Source organism: Microcaecilia unicolor, chromosome 7 (assembly GCF_901765095.1).
Source record: "Microcaecilia unicolor chromosome 7, aMicUni1.1, whole genome shotgun sequence".
NCBI classification, from domain to species: Eukaryota; Metazoa; Chordata; class Amphibia; order Gymnophiona; family Siphonopidae; genus Microcaecilia; species Microcaecilia unicolor.
The window spans coordinates 42,486,303-42,502,557 of NC_044037.1; the positions used below are offsets into that span (position 1 = coordinate 42,486,303).

Consider the following 16,255-nt stretch of genomic DNA (forward strand, 5'->3'; position numbering starts at 1 on the left):
AAATTGACAGTATATCTTGCTTACATTACAGGAAAGCGTTTTCGATACCTTTCTAAGTTTAATGTGTTCATGTTAATTTCCTACATTAAAAAAAAAACACTTCTGGGGTCTTGCCAAGGATTCTTTAGAGCTATAGAGTAAGTGCTGCTGCATTGTTGGATTTAAATAATAGTATATAAAATATCTTTGCTTGATGGTTGAAAATACAAATGTACTAAATTTCCCTTTTTTTTTTCCAATAGGTTGTCTGAAAATCAGCAAAAGGTGGGCGGCTGTTTTATGAATCTGCTGCACCAGTTTAAGTCTTTGTACCTTACCTACTGTGCGAACCATCCCACAGCTGTTAATGTTTTAACACAACACAGGTAGGTAGCTGGATGTGCAGAACCTTTCAAAGAGATTTTGTGGGATAGAAGCCTTTTATGAGACTAACAGCTGGAATTACTAATGTGCACTAATACCATTAACCTGCCTTACTAGTAGCTAGATCCCATTGCATAAAATGGAGCCTGCAGTAAAATAGTACATGTTAATGGCATTGGTTCATGCTAGTACAGTAGCACACATAACTGTAGTTGTAAATTAGCATGAATTCATAATACCTGAATTTCAGGCCCTAGAATGTGACTCTACAAGGGGGTTTATAGTTTAAAGTAAGTGGCAAGAAACTCTTGAGTCTTAAGACCCAAGGATTTGTTGCTTTTATGCTCAATATTCTTTTGTTGTGTTGAACATTTGAACCAAAAATAAATTCCATGAAAGCTTCTATTCCAAAAGTGGAAAAAGAAATGTGAGGAACATTCTGAAGCTTCTGATCACATTGATATACGTTTCACCATGTATTTGAGAAACAGGGGCGAATAAAGGCAGCGGTGCTGAGGAATGAAGGAGGTGGTTTGATGCCCAGGTAGCAAGGTTTTTTTTGTAGACATGGCATGGCATTGTGAAGGAATCCAGTAAATTACTAACCTTGGGTGATAACTGTTGGATGTTTGGGCAGTCATGGAGCACATACTGAAAATAACCAGCTCAAAAAACCCAATTCTGAAACCACTTAGCTGTGGTCATTCTTTGGAATGTCGGAGATGACCTGTAATTTTTTTTTAAAACTCAATTACTCTCCAGTCATTGCTTTCTTTTTTTGAATCATTTACTTTAGGGTTCCTGGGTAGGGTTGACAACTTTTTAAAAAGATAAATCCCACCCCCTTGCCACTGTCTGTATTTTGCCAACCCCGTCTCCCAAAATCAGTGATGGCAGCATTGCAGGCTTTGTGCTTTTAGGCTACAGTGGTGGTTGGGAAGGGAGTGTAGTTTTCAGCCCGCATTGGGCTACAGTCCTCTCCTCCTTACGAGACTGGGTGTCTAAATGGCAGATGACGTTTAATGTGAGCAAGTGCAAAGTGATGCATGTGGGAAAGAGGAACCCGAATTATAGCTACGTAAAGCAAGGTTCCACATTAGGAGTCACCAACCAAGAAAGGGATCTAGGTGTCATTGTTGATGAAACATTGAAACCTTCTGCTCAGTGTGCTGCGGTGGCTAATAAATCAAATAGAATGTTAAGTATTATTAGGAAAAGAATGGAAAATAAAAATGAGGATGTTATAATGCCTTTGTATCGCTCCGTGATGTGACCACACCTCAAATATTGTGTTCAATTCTGGTCACTGCATCTCAAAAAAGATATAGAGGAATTAGAAAAGGTGCAGAGAAGGGTAACGAAAATGTTAAAGGGGATGGGATGACTTCCCTATGAGGAAAGGCTAAAGCGCCTGGGACTCTTCAGCTTGGAGAAAAAATGACTGAGGGGAGATATGATACTTGCCTGGTATTTGTGACCTGGATTGGCCACTGATGGAAACAGGATGCTGGGCTTTTTGGACCTTTGGTCTGTCCCAGTATGGCAATACTTATGTACTTATATGCTTCCCCATTCAGTGTTAAATCTAAACATATATTCTACATCCACAGAAGCTCCTGACCTTTCCTCCTACAGTGGGTATAAAACAGACCCAGGACATTTAGGACTTATAGACAAAAAAAAATGTCAGATACTTTATCACCAATAATCTTATATTCAACATATTCCTTGAAGATTCTAGTGTCATCTGAGTAACAGCAAACATAAACTCACTCCGTATCAGGCATATTGTGAAATAATACATACCGCTAACAAAAACAAGTCACTAAGAACCTAGAGTGGTATGACATTACAGCACTAACTTCCAAAACTCACACAACAAGGATCTTACCTAGGAAAAGGCAGTATTCTAAATATTGCAATGAGTTGTAGAATATCAGTATATAAGAACATAGGAAATGCCGTACTGGGTCAGACAGATGATCCATCTAGCCCAGTATCCCGTTTCCAACAGTGGCCAATCCAGGTCACAAGTACCTGGCAGAAACCCAAATAGTAGCAACATTCCACGCTACCAATCCCAAGACAAGCAGTGGCTTCCCCATGTCTGTCTAATTTCCTCCAGGACCTTGCCCAAACTTTTTTAAAACCCATATACTCTAACTGCTGTTACCACATTCTCCGTCAACGAGTTCCAGAGCTTAACTGCTGGCATCGGCATTTAAAAGGGAGATAGAGCAGTTTTTAAACTAGAACCAGGTGGGAGGCCAAATGTTGTTCAAAAATGCACGGTTCGGAACAAGGTATTTTTCAAAGATATCATCAACACAGGGAAGACAGGGTATCCCGATAGCGAAGTTGCAAAAGAGACCATAGTAGATCAGGAGGGGCATAATCGAAAGGGATGCCCCTTTGCAATAATACATCCCCTTCTCTGTTAAACCCTCCTTGTATTTATAGGCATCCAGTATAAGAGGCTTGGGGAGGTCAAGTCTCCCCAGCCACAAGCCCACAAAACTCATGCCAAGTACCATGCTCTCTGTATCAGGGCTACTGCAGATGCTGGCATCTCTTGCTCCCTGGGTCCAACATCTCTTTCCTCCTCCATTACTTCTGATCCAGTGTCTCTTTTGTTCCTTCCCCCTCCCGTTGCAGCGTCTTTGTGTGTGAGAGAGATGCAGACTGGCAGTGGGGAAGTGGGATATGAGAGAGAAGGAGGGGGTGGGGGGAGATGAACTGCAGGGCTCTATTGCCTAAGAGACCTATGTATATCTACTGAAGCTTGCACTGTTTAATTTTCTTTGCCACTTTATTCTCTGGCATTTGATATGTATCTTAATTCCTTTTATTAAATTTGGATATTACCTACTACTATTTTGTAGTCCTTTCTGTATGTTTTCAGACAATTAAGAACTCAGGCCTGGTCCCGCCCATTTTAGCCGTCCCGTACTGTTGAGCCATTGACCGCTTATGCTTGTCTTATTCTTGTTCAGTCTTAGCTGCCCATTCTTCTGCACCAGTGTCAGTGTCAGCACAAAACTGACCAGCAGGTGGCACTGTGGTCTGAGACAGCAACAATGAATAAAGTAGACAAAAATAAGTCTTATTAAATTATTATCATTTGCATATTGCTACCAACTGTGCACAGCACTTCACAGAATCTTGAGCAAGTATAAATTTACTTCTGTGCGTGCAATGCTGCAAATTTCTAACCTGCCTAATTTATAACTAGGGAGGCAGATCATATAAGAAAACGGTCTTTAATGAATTAAAATGCTCCCCAGATTAACAATCATATGTGCTCGACATGGCCATGTTTCGCCAGTAATAATGGCTGCATCAGGGTCAGAATAAACCAGCTGGTGTACACAGCACGCTTCACCTAGTCTGGTCCAGCAAAATAAAATAATGTAGCTGCACTGTATGTTCATGGACCTGGAGGCATGTGGATCAGTGTTCATCCATTCTGTTTATGGTCCTGAATGCTTATTTTGTAATGGCACATAAGTGCTTGTATTCTCGTTATAAAATAGGCTTAAAATAGGTGCGTATTTGGACCTTCCACATAGGCAACCTATTATAGCTTCCACATGTAACTGAAAGACTGTAGCATTCTTAATATCCAGTTCTAGTGGGATACCTTATGGATGTGTGGCAGCTTAAAAAAGCACAATACAGGTCAAGGCTTATTTACACTTTTAATGATCCATGCGTGACATATGAGTTAGATTATTACATAGTAATAGCACCATTTATTGCTAGATCCCATGGAGGATTGTTGTATTATATATTCTAATTGCTTCGGTTGTATATAAATTTTAATAAAAGAAATCTTAGATTTAGAAAAAAAAAAGAAGAAAAGTTCATATTTGGAAGAATCCAGCTGGTATCACTGCTTTAAAAACATTTTATTTATTTATTTATTGCATTTGTATCCCACAGAATACAAATGCAGGCTCAATGTGGCTTACGATACATCATGATTGGTGGAAATATATTAGAAAATAGACATTTAGTGTAACAAAAGGATCTCGGGTAACATGATAATGATAAAACCTGATAGTAGTATAACAAGTAGATATTATAAGACAGTTCTGAATATATGTGGAGGAGTTGTGTATGTTCACATTTGTTGATCTTTGTGGTATGCCCTATTAAAGAGATAGGTCTTCAGTAGTTTGCGGAAGTTAGTTCGTAAATCGTTTTTAAGTTGCGTGGCAATGGGTTCCATTACTGTGTGCTCAAGTAGGTAAAGTTTGATGCGTACATTAGTTTGTATTTGAGACCTTTGCAATTGGGGAAGTGCAGATTAAGGAATGTGCGGGATGATGGCGTGCATTGCCTTTCTACTATTGTAAGGCAGCACTGTAATAGTTTCTGTGATACAGTAGCACAGAGTTCTAGTTGATGAAAAAGGAAGTCTGGAGGCTATGAGTTGAACAAATGTTTCACCATACTTCAACAGTTGTTTGTCCAGAACTGTCATTCATAGACTTAGAATGTATTGCATTCAGATTTTGTTTATATTTTTAGTGATGAACTGGAGAAATTTATGGAACACCAAGGAGCTCCCAGCCCAGGGATTTTGGTTTTAACGACAAACCTTAGCAAACCGTTTATGAGGCTGGATAAGTATGCCACTCTCCTCCAGGAACTGGAGCGACATATGGAGGTAGGTAAAGAAATACAAATCTGAGCTATCTTGGTCTTTCCCACTCATAACCAAACAAGAGATTTCACAATCTGTGTGAATTAGCCCTTTGTTGTCATTATTGGTTGGGTGTCTGAGGAAACTTTAGAAGTTTTTGTAATTTTTGAAAATGGTGCCAAGGCTGTGTGCTACCGTGCTCAAGACTTGGGTGTAATTCCCGAGTCCAACCTCTCTTGCCAGGACTGAGGATGGGGGTGGGAATATGGAGTCCTGGCCCTTGCACAGTGATGACACCTACTGCACAGACTTATGATCCATGCTAATTGCGTTCCAAAGGGAACTGTGATCTGGCCCTTGGCTTACGGCTGAGGACCTTCACTGGAATGTTTGGGATGGGATAAAAATAGGGTAACCCCCCGAGTGGTTGCAAGTGAAACCTTATGGTACTATATGCTAACAGAAGCCAATTCCATCTGAGTTGGAAGCCCAAAGGAAAAGAACACTATAGGACAAAAAAAAACCTTCCAAAAGTAGGAGAGAATAGGTTAAAAAAAATCTCTGAGGTCCAAGATGGTGAAAATATGATACTGCTGTGTTGTGCGTTTTGTTTTTTGTTTTTTTAAATTTCTTTTTCATTAAACTTTTCTTACCTAAATTTGAATGGAAAATGTAAGGGTTATCAGCATGTTTCGTGGGGCATAAGCAGGTCAATAGACAAGTTTTCCTCTGACTTAGCCTTGCAGCATTGTTCTGGAGTGCAGACCTTGGGAATGGAGCTCCTCAACTACCCCTGACTATATGGCATCATATGTAGTTGTGGCCATTTATGCCATGTTTTACTTGGCGTAAATTCAAATGCCTAAATTAGGTGCAGAGTGGGTGTATTCTATAACAACGCATATAGATTTTAGAAATGCCCTGCCCATGGCCATGCCCCCTTTTCAACTATGCGACTTAAAATTTAAGCGCACCATGGGAACTATAGGAGTCAGATGGTTGGTGTAAATCTTTGCTAAGACCTTTGCATCTGTATTTATTAACGAAATAGGCCTGTAGGAGCCGCAGTGCGTAGGGTTCTTTCCTGGTTTAAGTAAGACAGTTATCACCACCTGGGAAAATGATTTTGGCATCTGACCCACCTCGATCACCCTGTTAAGCACCCTGGTGAGAATAGGCCCCAATACTGACGCAAAGGTCTTATAGAACTCAGGAGGAAACCCATCCGGGCCCGGTGCCTTACCCATAGGAAGGTCTCATCACCTCAAGTATCTCATTTTTTGTGATATCCCCGTCCAGGGTGGCTATCTGTTCTTCCTAGAGATGCTCCTTAAGGTTAATGCACAAATAATTAGAGATCTCTGTATCAGAGGCAGTCAGCTCTGACGAGTACAGGGTGTGGTAAAAATCTACAATTGTTTCTCGATATCTGTCTTGGAATGAACCAAAACACCCGCCCCATCCTGAATTTGAGTAATAACTGTCTGAGACACCCTCTGCCGCAAGAATTTTATCAATTTTGCCCCCTTTGACATAGTACTTCTGATTGACCCTTTTATAGGCGTCTGCTAACTCCTCATCCAAATGCTCGTGATAACGACGTTTACAATTCTGTAACTGTACAGTGGCATCAGGTGTTGAGAAACTCTTATGGCCCTCCTCTACCCGCCTCAGATCACCCAACACCGTGGCAAGGGTCCCGGTCCTCATTTTTTTAAAAATATGAGCCGTACTGAATAAATTTACCCCTTACCACTGCCTTAAGGGCATCCCATAATATAAAGACATCCATCTCTGTGGTGTCATTAATCAGCAAATACTCCTGAAGGGCTTCCATGGCAGATTGTACAAAAGATGTGTGCCCCAGGACTGCGGTATTCATCCTCCACAGAGTAAGCCCTGGGACACCCAACTCTGATCCCTGCAATGATATTCGTAAGGGCGCATGATCGGAGAGGGTGATAGGGTCAGTGATATATTTAGCATAAAAAATAGTCAATTTGAGAATAGGAATTAACCCCTGCAGCAAAACATGTAATTTCTGATTCTGGGATTCTGCTCCCTCCACACATCCACCAAAGAATGTGACTGCAATAATTTCTGAAGCCCCACATTATCAGAACCCATACTCAGGCTAGATGAGGCCATCCACCCAGAACGATCCCAAGCATCAGACGCCACCAAATTTAAGATCCCCTTCCAGGAGTACGAGCAACGTCGTCGACCCAGATACCCTTTCCAGCAATGTTCATAAGAAGTCCAATTGCTTATGATTGGGGACATAGGCACACACCAAACAACATGTAAAAGTACCTACCGCTACCTCCACTGCTACCCCCCCCATCCCAAGTCATCTTTCCAGGAGCGTAGAACTCTACCTTTAAACATTTTATGTAGCAAAATGAGCACCCCAGCACTGTTAGTGGTCCCAAAAGAATGAAAAACTTTTCCCACCCAGAGTGCCCGAAAAAACCTACTATCCTGAGCCACCAAGCGAGTCTCCTGTATGAAAAAAATATCTGATGCCATGTTGCTTAATTTCCTCAGAACCCTCCTCCTCTTGCATGTCCCCTGCATGCCTCCAACATTGTAAGATGTCGGGGTGAACAGAACCTCCCCGATGGTAACATACCTTCAGCATATAATAGAGTAGGGAGATAAAGAGAAACCAACTGATTTTTGTCACAATAGAGAGATCCTAATAAGGAATTAAGAATGCATGTCATGAATAATGGAAAAAACCATGAGAAGATTGTAAAATAAACAACCAACAGTAACTTATGTGCACTAGCCGGGTTAGCAGAGTCGAGGGGCAAATGAGGGCAGCCAAAAATTTGGGAGTCCTCATTGCTGATGGAAGCAATGTCCTCGATCTGTGTAAAATAGAACCACCTGGGTTAACCCGCCAGAGAAGCAATATCAAATCACTTTCCCTAGCTTGCGTGCTAGGTCACGGATTACAACACCTGAGGCCACAGGGATATAGGAGTGAGGGGGGGGGGAGAAAGGGAAATAGGACTTGATATACCGCCTTTCTGAGGTTTTTGCAACTACATTCAAAGCGGTTTACATATATTCAGGTACTTATTTTGTACCAGGGGCAATGGAGGGTTAAGTGACTTGCCCAGAGTCACAAGGAGCTGCAGTGGGAATCGAACTCAGTTCCCCAGGATCAAAGTCCACTGCACTAACCACTAGGCTACTCCTCCACTCCAAGCCTCAAGCGCATCACTATGGGGGAGCTCCCGACCCCATCGGGAGACAAAAGAAAAAAATTAATGTAATAATAATAATACTAAAGGAAATTTTAAGTCATCCCGTCCTCTGCTATCAACACATGAGAAAAAAAAATATTCTCATTCAAGATCCAAATACATCTGAGATGTTCAGACTAACACTCCTCTACAATTACCGAACAGCTGGTTGACCGACTCAGCCCACAGATGTCTGTGGGTCTGAATTGGCAAAAGCGTTTATCACTTTTTAATGCGTTTTGCCGCTGCAGTTTACTTGAAGGTGTCATTGTGGGCTCTGTTCGCCTCAAACCCCCTCATTGAGATTGAGAGAATGGGGGGCCATTCGGATAGATGAACTGTTAGAAATTTCTCCACTGGGTCCTTGAAGAGGAGTTTCTCGCCCTTCCACTGAATACTGAATGTAGCCGGGAAGCACATGGCCATTGGGATACCATGTTGAAATAAACGTTGTTTCACTTCTTTATAGGCCATACGTCGCCGTTCTACCTCTGGACTAAAGTCAGGGAAAAACAACACACGGTGATTCCGCCACGTCATAGATTTTTGCTTTCTGGCCCATGTCATCACCAGTTCCTTATGGCAGAAATTAAAAACTTTCACCAAGATGGGGCAAGGGAACTTCTAGGGTTCCTTTGTGTTAGTTGCATAGGTACTGTATGAGCCCGCTCAATTATAAAATCCTCCGGGAACACCTCAGCAGAGAAAATCTCTCGGAGAACAATTTCCACAAAGTCCGCCGTGTTGGTAGACTCACTTCCTTCTGGGAGACCAATAATATGGATGTTAGATTGACGACTTCTATTTTCTAAGTCGTCCAGTTTATGCAAAACCAAGGCAATGGTTGCGTCGTGAGAGTGTCCCTCCTAAGGTCATCTTCCAGGGTACTCACTCGGTTCTCCACCTGATCCAGCCGGCCTGCTACCACATGTAGCTCCGTTCTTATTCCAGCAATATCCTTTTCTATGTCTGTGAGTTGGGCAGTTAACTGAGCGTTGCCCTCTTTGATCACTGTCAGCACCGGATCCGTATTAGAAACACTAGGATTTGTCTCATTCCCTTCCAATAATGTGCTCAAATCAGCTGAGGGAGGCAATGCCGAACCCGACTGTGAGACACCATCTTGCTGGGAGAGGCATTGCAGCATGGTAGGTTGCCTGTAGTCTTTCGGTGTTTTCGCCCCTGTGCAAGGTTGTCTGGAAGATTTTTTAGGATCAGCCCATGGGGGCATAGCTCACTGATATTAATTTATTGTTTTCGTAGCTAACAAGTCGTGGCGATGGACAGATAGAATACCGTCGGTAGTGAACTAGTCGTGAGCTCTTCCCGCCTTCGTCCTCACTTTTCAGGCATCACGTGACCTTCCAGAGTAATTTATTGTGATCTAAATTAGATTGTTTGAATGTAATCACACCCAAATGCATTGGTTTGTTCAAGAAAGTTTAGCAATTGGTCTGCTACAATGGATTTGGTTAATTTTAATATAAAAAGCAGTCCAATAGTTTCATATTTCCAAAGAGCTTTTCTTTGTGCCTTTAATTCTAGGACAGTTGTAGGCAAGCTTCTTAGATTGGGACATAGTGCCTTGTGTGAGAGATGATATTTTAAACTCATGAATATATTTTTAAACTCACGAATATATAGAAGGAGCAGTGTATTGAACCTTTTTATTAGTGCAGAAGAGTGTTATGTGGTACAGTGATTAGTTTCATGGCTCTTAGAAATTTCTTGTGTAGTAGTTATTGATGGGGTATTAAAAGATACAAGATGACTGCTCAATTTCACAGTGTTAGTAGATTTGATTGGGGTTGAAGAAGGGAGAGGTGTTGTATCATCCTCACTTTAATATTCCCTTATCTCTTGTTTGTCCTGTTTGTCTGTCCTAATTAGATTGTAAGCTCTGTCGAGCAGGGACTGTCTCTTCATGTTCAAGTGTACAGCGCTGCGTACGTCTAGTAGCGCTATAGAAATGATAAGTAGTAGTAGTAGTCTTGGGATTCCGGAATCTTGCTACTCTTTGGGATTCTGCACAGAATCTTGCTACTATGGGATTCCGGAATCTTGCTACTCTTTAGGATTCTGCACGGAATCTTGCTACTCTTTGTCTGTCCTAATTAGATTGTAAGCTCTGTCGAGCAGGGACTGTCTCTTCATGTTCAAGTGTACAGCGCTGCGTACGTCTAGTAGCGCTTTAGAAATGATATAAGTAGTATAGGTTGTTGTGGGTGTGATGGTTGTGACTTTCATGGTGCTCTTGTAAACAGGAAGTAAAGAAAATCATAGTTTCTTACCTGTAACGGTAGTTTTCCGTGGACAAAGGATCTTCTAGCCACACCTCTTGAATATTCGCCACGGTGACGTGCGAGACCCGGACTCCAATAGGAATGCTTTAAAAGTAAAATATTAGCATTAGCGCATTCCCGCCTATACCGGTACTATAAATACCTTGACAGCTCAGAAATAGTCAGTTCATTAAAATAGCTACGACAACCAGGGAGGGTAGGGAGGGATTGTGTGGCTAGAAGATCCTTTGTCCACGGAAAACTACCGTTACAGGTAAGAAACTATGATTTTTCCATGGACAGGATCTTCTAGCCACACCTCTTGAAGACTCCCAAGCATACACAGGTAACATTAGATAATACATTATAATGTAAAGCACCCAGAAGTCTAAATTCATACATGTTACCTGTGACAGGAGGAGGAGGAAGGTTGTCGCTTACATAGCCTCTTGTAGGACCGATAGCCCAAACAGCGAATCTGCTCTAGATGCTGTATCAAGACAGTAATGTTTAGAAAAAGTATGTAGAGATGACCACGTAGCCGCTCTGCAAATATCCAAAAGAGGTGCACTATGCAAAAATGCAGTTGAAGAAGCTTTTGCTCTTAATTTATGGGCTGTCACATGAGGATGTGACTGTTGTTGCTGATAGCAAAAATTTATACAGTGAGTAACATAAGAAGAAAGTGTTCTCTTAGATACTGGTTGTCTGTTTTTCGTAGAATAAGAAAGGAACAGCTGTGATGGTCTCTGACTAATTGACGTTCTCTGTAAGTAAATTGATAGTGCTCTGGTACAGTCTAATGTATGTAACCTGCTATGCAGAGCAGATTGATGTGGAGGTGGAAAAAATACTGGTAAAATAATGGATTGATTAACATGGAAGGATGACACTACCTTTGGAAGAAATTTAGGATGAGGACGTAATATTGCTTTGTCATGTAAAATTTGAGTATATGGAGAATAATAAACCAATGCTTGCAGTTCTCCAATCCTTCTAGCTGATGTAATTGCAACTAGGAACAGAGTTTTCCAAGTCAGAAATTGTAATGAAACCGTCGGAAGTGGTTCAAATGGAGGATCCATAAGTTTTTCCAGAACTAGGTTCAAATCCCACACTACTGGAGGTATGCTAGTAGGAGGGTGAAGATTCATTAAACCCTTTAAAAATCTTTTAGTGATAGGATGTGCCATCACTGTACATTCATCAATTGGATCATGAAAAGCACTAATCGCTGCCATATGAACCTTAACTGAAGATACGGCCATGCCTGATGAAGACAAATGAAGAAAATACTCCAATAATACAGAAATAGGACAAGAAATGGGATTCATATGATGTGAACTACACCAACATTGAAATCTCTTCCATTTAGCTGCATAAACCACTCTAGTTGAGTGTTTTCTGGAAGATAATAAAACATCCAAAACTGGTTGAGAAAAAAAGGATGAATCTAATTGATTATTTGAATAAACCAAGCCGTGAGATGAAGTTTGATTAGATTTGGATGCAGCAGTTGTCCATTGTTTTGAGATATGAGATCTGGAATGAGAGGAAGGAAAAAAGGCTGGAACAGAGCTAATTGCGTGAGCACTGGAAACCAGGTTTGTCTCGGCCAATAAGGTGTTACCAATATTATTGACGCTTTGTCGTGAATGATTTTCTGTAGAACTCTTGGAATTAGAGGAATTGGAGGAAAAGCGTAAAATAGATAATTTGTCCAAGGAAGGGCAAACGCATCTGCTGCTATCCTTTGACTTGAAGGCCACCTTGAGCAGTATTTCTGACATTTGTTGTTTTGTGGGGATGCGAATAGATCTATTTGAGGCCAACCCCATCTTTGAAAAATAGCGTGAGTAATTGTGCTCTTTAAAGACCATTCGTGAGGTTGAAGTTGTCTGCTCAAAACATCTGCAATTTGATTTTGACGACCTGGGAGATACACTGCTCGAATCACCGAATGTAGAGACAGAACCAGTGCCCAGAGTTTGACTGCTTCTTGACATAGAGTTAGAGAACCCATACCCCCCTGTTTGTTGATGTAAAACATTGCTACTTGGTTGTCTACACAAACTTGAATCACTTGTGATTGAAGGAGATGTTGGAAAGCTTGAACAGCTAATCTGACTGCCCTCAATTCCAGAAGATTTATGGAAGAACAACTCTCTTGAAAGGTCCACTGCCCTTGCGTTGAGAACTGATCCAAATGAGCTCCCCAACCAACCTTTGATGCATCTGTGGTAAGTATCTTGGTTGGAGTCGGTAAATTGAATGGAGCTCCCACCAGCAGATGATGTCGATTTGTCCACCACAACATCTGTAGTTTGATCCGATTTGATAGATATATCTTTGAAGAAAGTGGATGTAGAATAGGACTCCATCGTTTCTTTAAATACCACTGCAGGGGTCGCATATATAGACGAGCAACAGGTAGAACAGCGACCGTTGAGGCCATGTGGCCTAACAGTATTAGAATTTGTCGAGCAGAGATGATCCTTGCTGACAGAAAATTGTGCATTAGTTGAATCAAAACTTGTGTTCGATTCAATGGAAGTTTTGCTAATGCTTGACATGAGACCAGATCTGCTCCTATAAATGTCAATCTCTGAGTGGGGGTCAAATGAGATTTCTTGTAATTGATCACTAAACCTAACTCTCCGAGAAGGAGCATGGTTTTCTGCAAATGAAGAAGATTTTGCTGATGAGATTGTGCTACAATCAACCAATCGTCGAGATATGGGAAAAGTATTATACCCTGACGATGTAAATGTGCTACAGGAGCTATGACACACTTGGAGAAGATTCTGGGAGCTGATGTTAGCCCAAAAGGTAGAACCTTGAACTGGTAATGACGATCTTGGCACACAAATCGAAGGAATCGTCTTGATGATTGATGAATAGGAATATGTAGGTATGCATCCTGTAGATCTATAGCTGAAAACCATATTCCTTGTTTTAGCAGAGGAAGAATTGTTTGTATAGATGACATTCGAAACCGGTGTTTGGGAAGAAATTTGTTGAGTTGTCTTAAATCCAGTATTGCTCTGTAACCCCCATCCTTTTTGGTTATTAGAAAAAATCGGGAGTAAAATCCTTTGTTTATGTCGTGAGCAGGTACAATCTCTAAAGCATTGAGATTGAGGAGTCTGGAGACCTCCTGTTGTAAAAATGGGATCTGCGATTTTGGAACATGCAGACGTGTAGGTAATCGCATAGGTGGGGGTTGTAAAAATCTGAGAAAATATCCATGTTGAATAATGTCTAATATCCATTTGTCTGTTGTTATAGACATCCAAGAACTGAAAAAATGTTGAACTCTGCCCCCCACCGGAATCAGCGATACTGACTGGTCAAAAAGACGGATTGAGTTTTTGTTGCTGAATTGTTTGAAGAGGTCTTTGAGATCTCCTGTCTCTACCTGCTCTAGCCTGAAAATTATAACGTTGAGGCTGAGATTTAAATGGGAAATTAGACCGTTGTTGGCCAAAAGATTTTCGTTGTTGAAATCTATTCCTTGCATTAAAATATGGTAGTCTTTTGTAATTCAATTTTGGAGGCTGCTGCTTATCTTGCTCTAGTGTGTCTAAAGTTGTACAGTCTTCTTTAAGACCTTCAATCAGCTGTTTAACTCGATCTCCAAATAAAGAGTCACCCATACAAGGAGCATCAGCCACCTTTTCATGAACATCTTCACCTAATGCAGATGCTCTTAACCATGCGAAACGCCTAGATGCAATTGCCGTTGCTGCGTTTCTAAGTGATGTATCAAATTGATCGTGTGTAGTACGAATCATTTGTTTAGAACTTTCTTCCAATTTGGTGAGAATCTGTTGAAAATTTGCAGTCTCCTGCTGAGGAAATACTGCCTGTAATTTAGACAGATCATCCAAGATGGTATACAAATACTCCATTTGATGAAACATATGGATTGCTATACGGATTGAGAGCATTGAGGATTGAAAATTCTTTCTTGCTAATAAGTCCATGAATTTTAAATCTTTAGTTGGTGGATGATTGGTAATATCTTTTTGCAACTTATGTCTTCTCATTGCTGATTTTATAACTAAAGATGCATGTGGAAGTTGAGTCATACCATGACCCAAAATTTCTTGCACCCTATATTTATTTTCTAATGATCTTTGCGTAGATCTAATAGAATAAGGGGTGTTCCAAATTAATTTGTGATGCTCCTGGAGTACTGAAGGAATTGGTAATGCTACCAATTGTTTAGATAAATTCAAATATTTCGTAACTGACCGCTTATCCAGAGCAGCATCAGTTTGCGGAGAGACTTCTATGTTCAAAACTGTTACCAATTTTTGTAAGAATTTATGGTAGGACTCATCCTGTATAGATAAATTGTCTTCCTGATTTACAGGTGGAACAACAGAAGTAGAAGGTAATTCTAGGTCTAACTGAGTCTGATTATCAGCATGCAAGGAGCGAGATAAAGAAGGTACTGGAGAATGTATACAACATTTATTAGAAACACACTCCTGTACTGAACTAGATGGAGACACAGACCATATAGGTTGTCTCTGCTCAATATGAGTCAATGTATTTGATTGAACTGGTGCAGTATTAGGTGACTGCATTTGTTTAATTTCAGGTACTGACTGCTGATTCTGTAATAGTTTTGTCAGTAACTCCAAAATTTTCACTTGTGTAGAAGAAGAAGAAGTTGATTGAGCTCTTGAAGAAGCATGAGATACTGAATAACGAGATGCTCTATGCTTAGAAGAGCTGTGATCTGAATGAGAATGTACTTTAGAACGTTTTCTCAAAGGCACATCAGATGATGAAGTGGAAGGTAATCTCTTACGATGCCTAGATAAATTGCTGTGTTTAGAATCATGACGGCATCGAGATCTGCCCTGCCGAGAAATTCTTCGATGTCGATCGAGTCCACTGCTCGAAGTCGAGTCAGAAGAATGAGAGCGGGATCGGCTCCTTCTTCTTCGAGCTTGATGATCAGCTGATCTCGAAGAACGTCGATATCGACGTCGAGAACCAGACCTGACATCGCTGTGATGAGTCTCATACTGTACTTGTTGCCCATTAGACATAGCTTTAGCCTGATCCCCGGGCCGTAAGGCAAGGGGGAGAGCAGGAGTGGAAGGCACCTGATCCCCGGGCACTAAGGCAAGGGGGAGAGCAGGGGTAATATTCTCTTCCACCATAGCTGGGGCATCCGATACCGATACAGACATAACAGAGTTTTTATGAGAACTTACAGATGACGATTCCGATTGAACTGCTGAGGTTAAATATTGTTGTAACTTAAATGCTCTGATGTCCAAAGATTTTTGGGACATACTTCGACAAGCAAAACAATTTTTGGTATCGTGAGACTCTCCTAAACAGCGCACACATCTAAAATGAGGATCTGTGAGGGAAAGTTTACGAGTACACGTAGCACACGGTTTAAACCCCGTTTTTCTTTGAGACATAACAGAAAAGAAATAAGTCTATATGATTAACTGACTGACTGGCTGACTGACTGAAAAAATTAATTTCGGGTCGTTCCGTCAATGCGGAAAAATTAAAACTGACTATTTCTGAGCTGTCAAGGTATTTATAGTACCGGTATAGGCGGGAATGCGCTAATGCTAATATTTTACTTTTAAAGCATTCCTATTGGAGTCCGGGTCTCGCACGTCACCGTGGCGAATATTCAAGAGGTGTGGCTAGAAGATCCTGTCCATGGA

General features: G+C 41.1%; 1 protein-coding gene across 2 annotated transcripts in view; it reads left to right on the plus strand.

Moving 5' to 3' along the window:
* Window positions 1-16,255, plus strand: part of ARHGEF6 (Rac/Cdc42 guanine nucleotide exchange factor 6) — a 94,225-nt gene that overhangs the window by 18,072 nt on the left and 59,898 nt on the right. For both annotated transcript variants that reach the window (XM_030210111.1, XM_030210112.1), the window contains exons 6-7: window positions 243-365; window positions 4,897-5,035. In XM_030210111.1, the coding sequence (XP_030065971.1) occupies window positions 243-365; window positions 4,897-5,035 (262 nt within the window). The remainder of the gene's footprint in view (window positions 1-242; window positions 366-4,896; window positions 5,036-16,255) is intronic.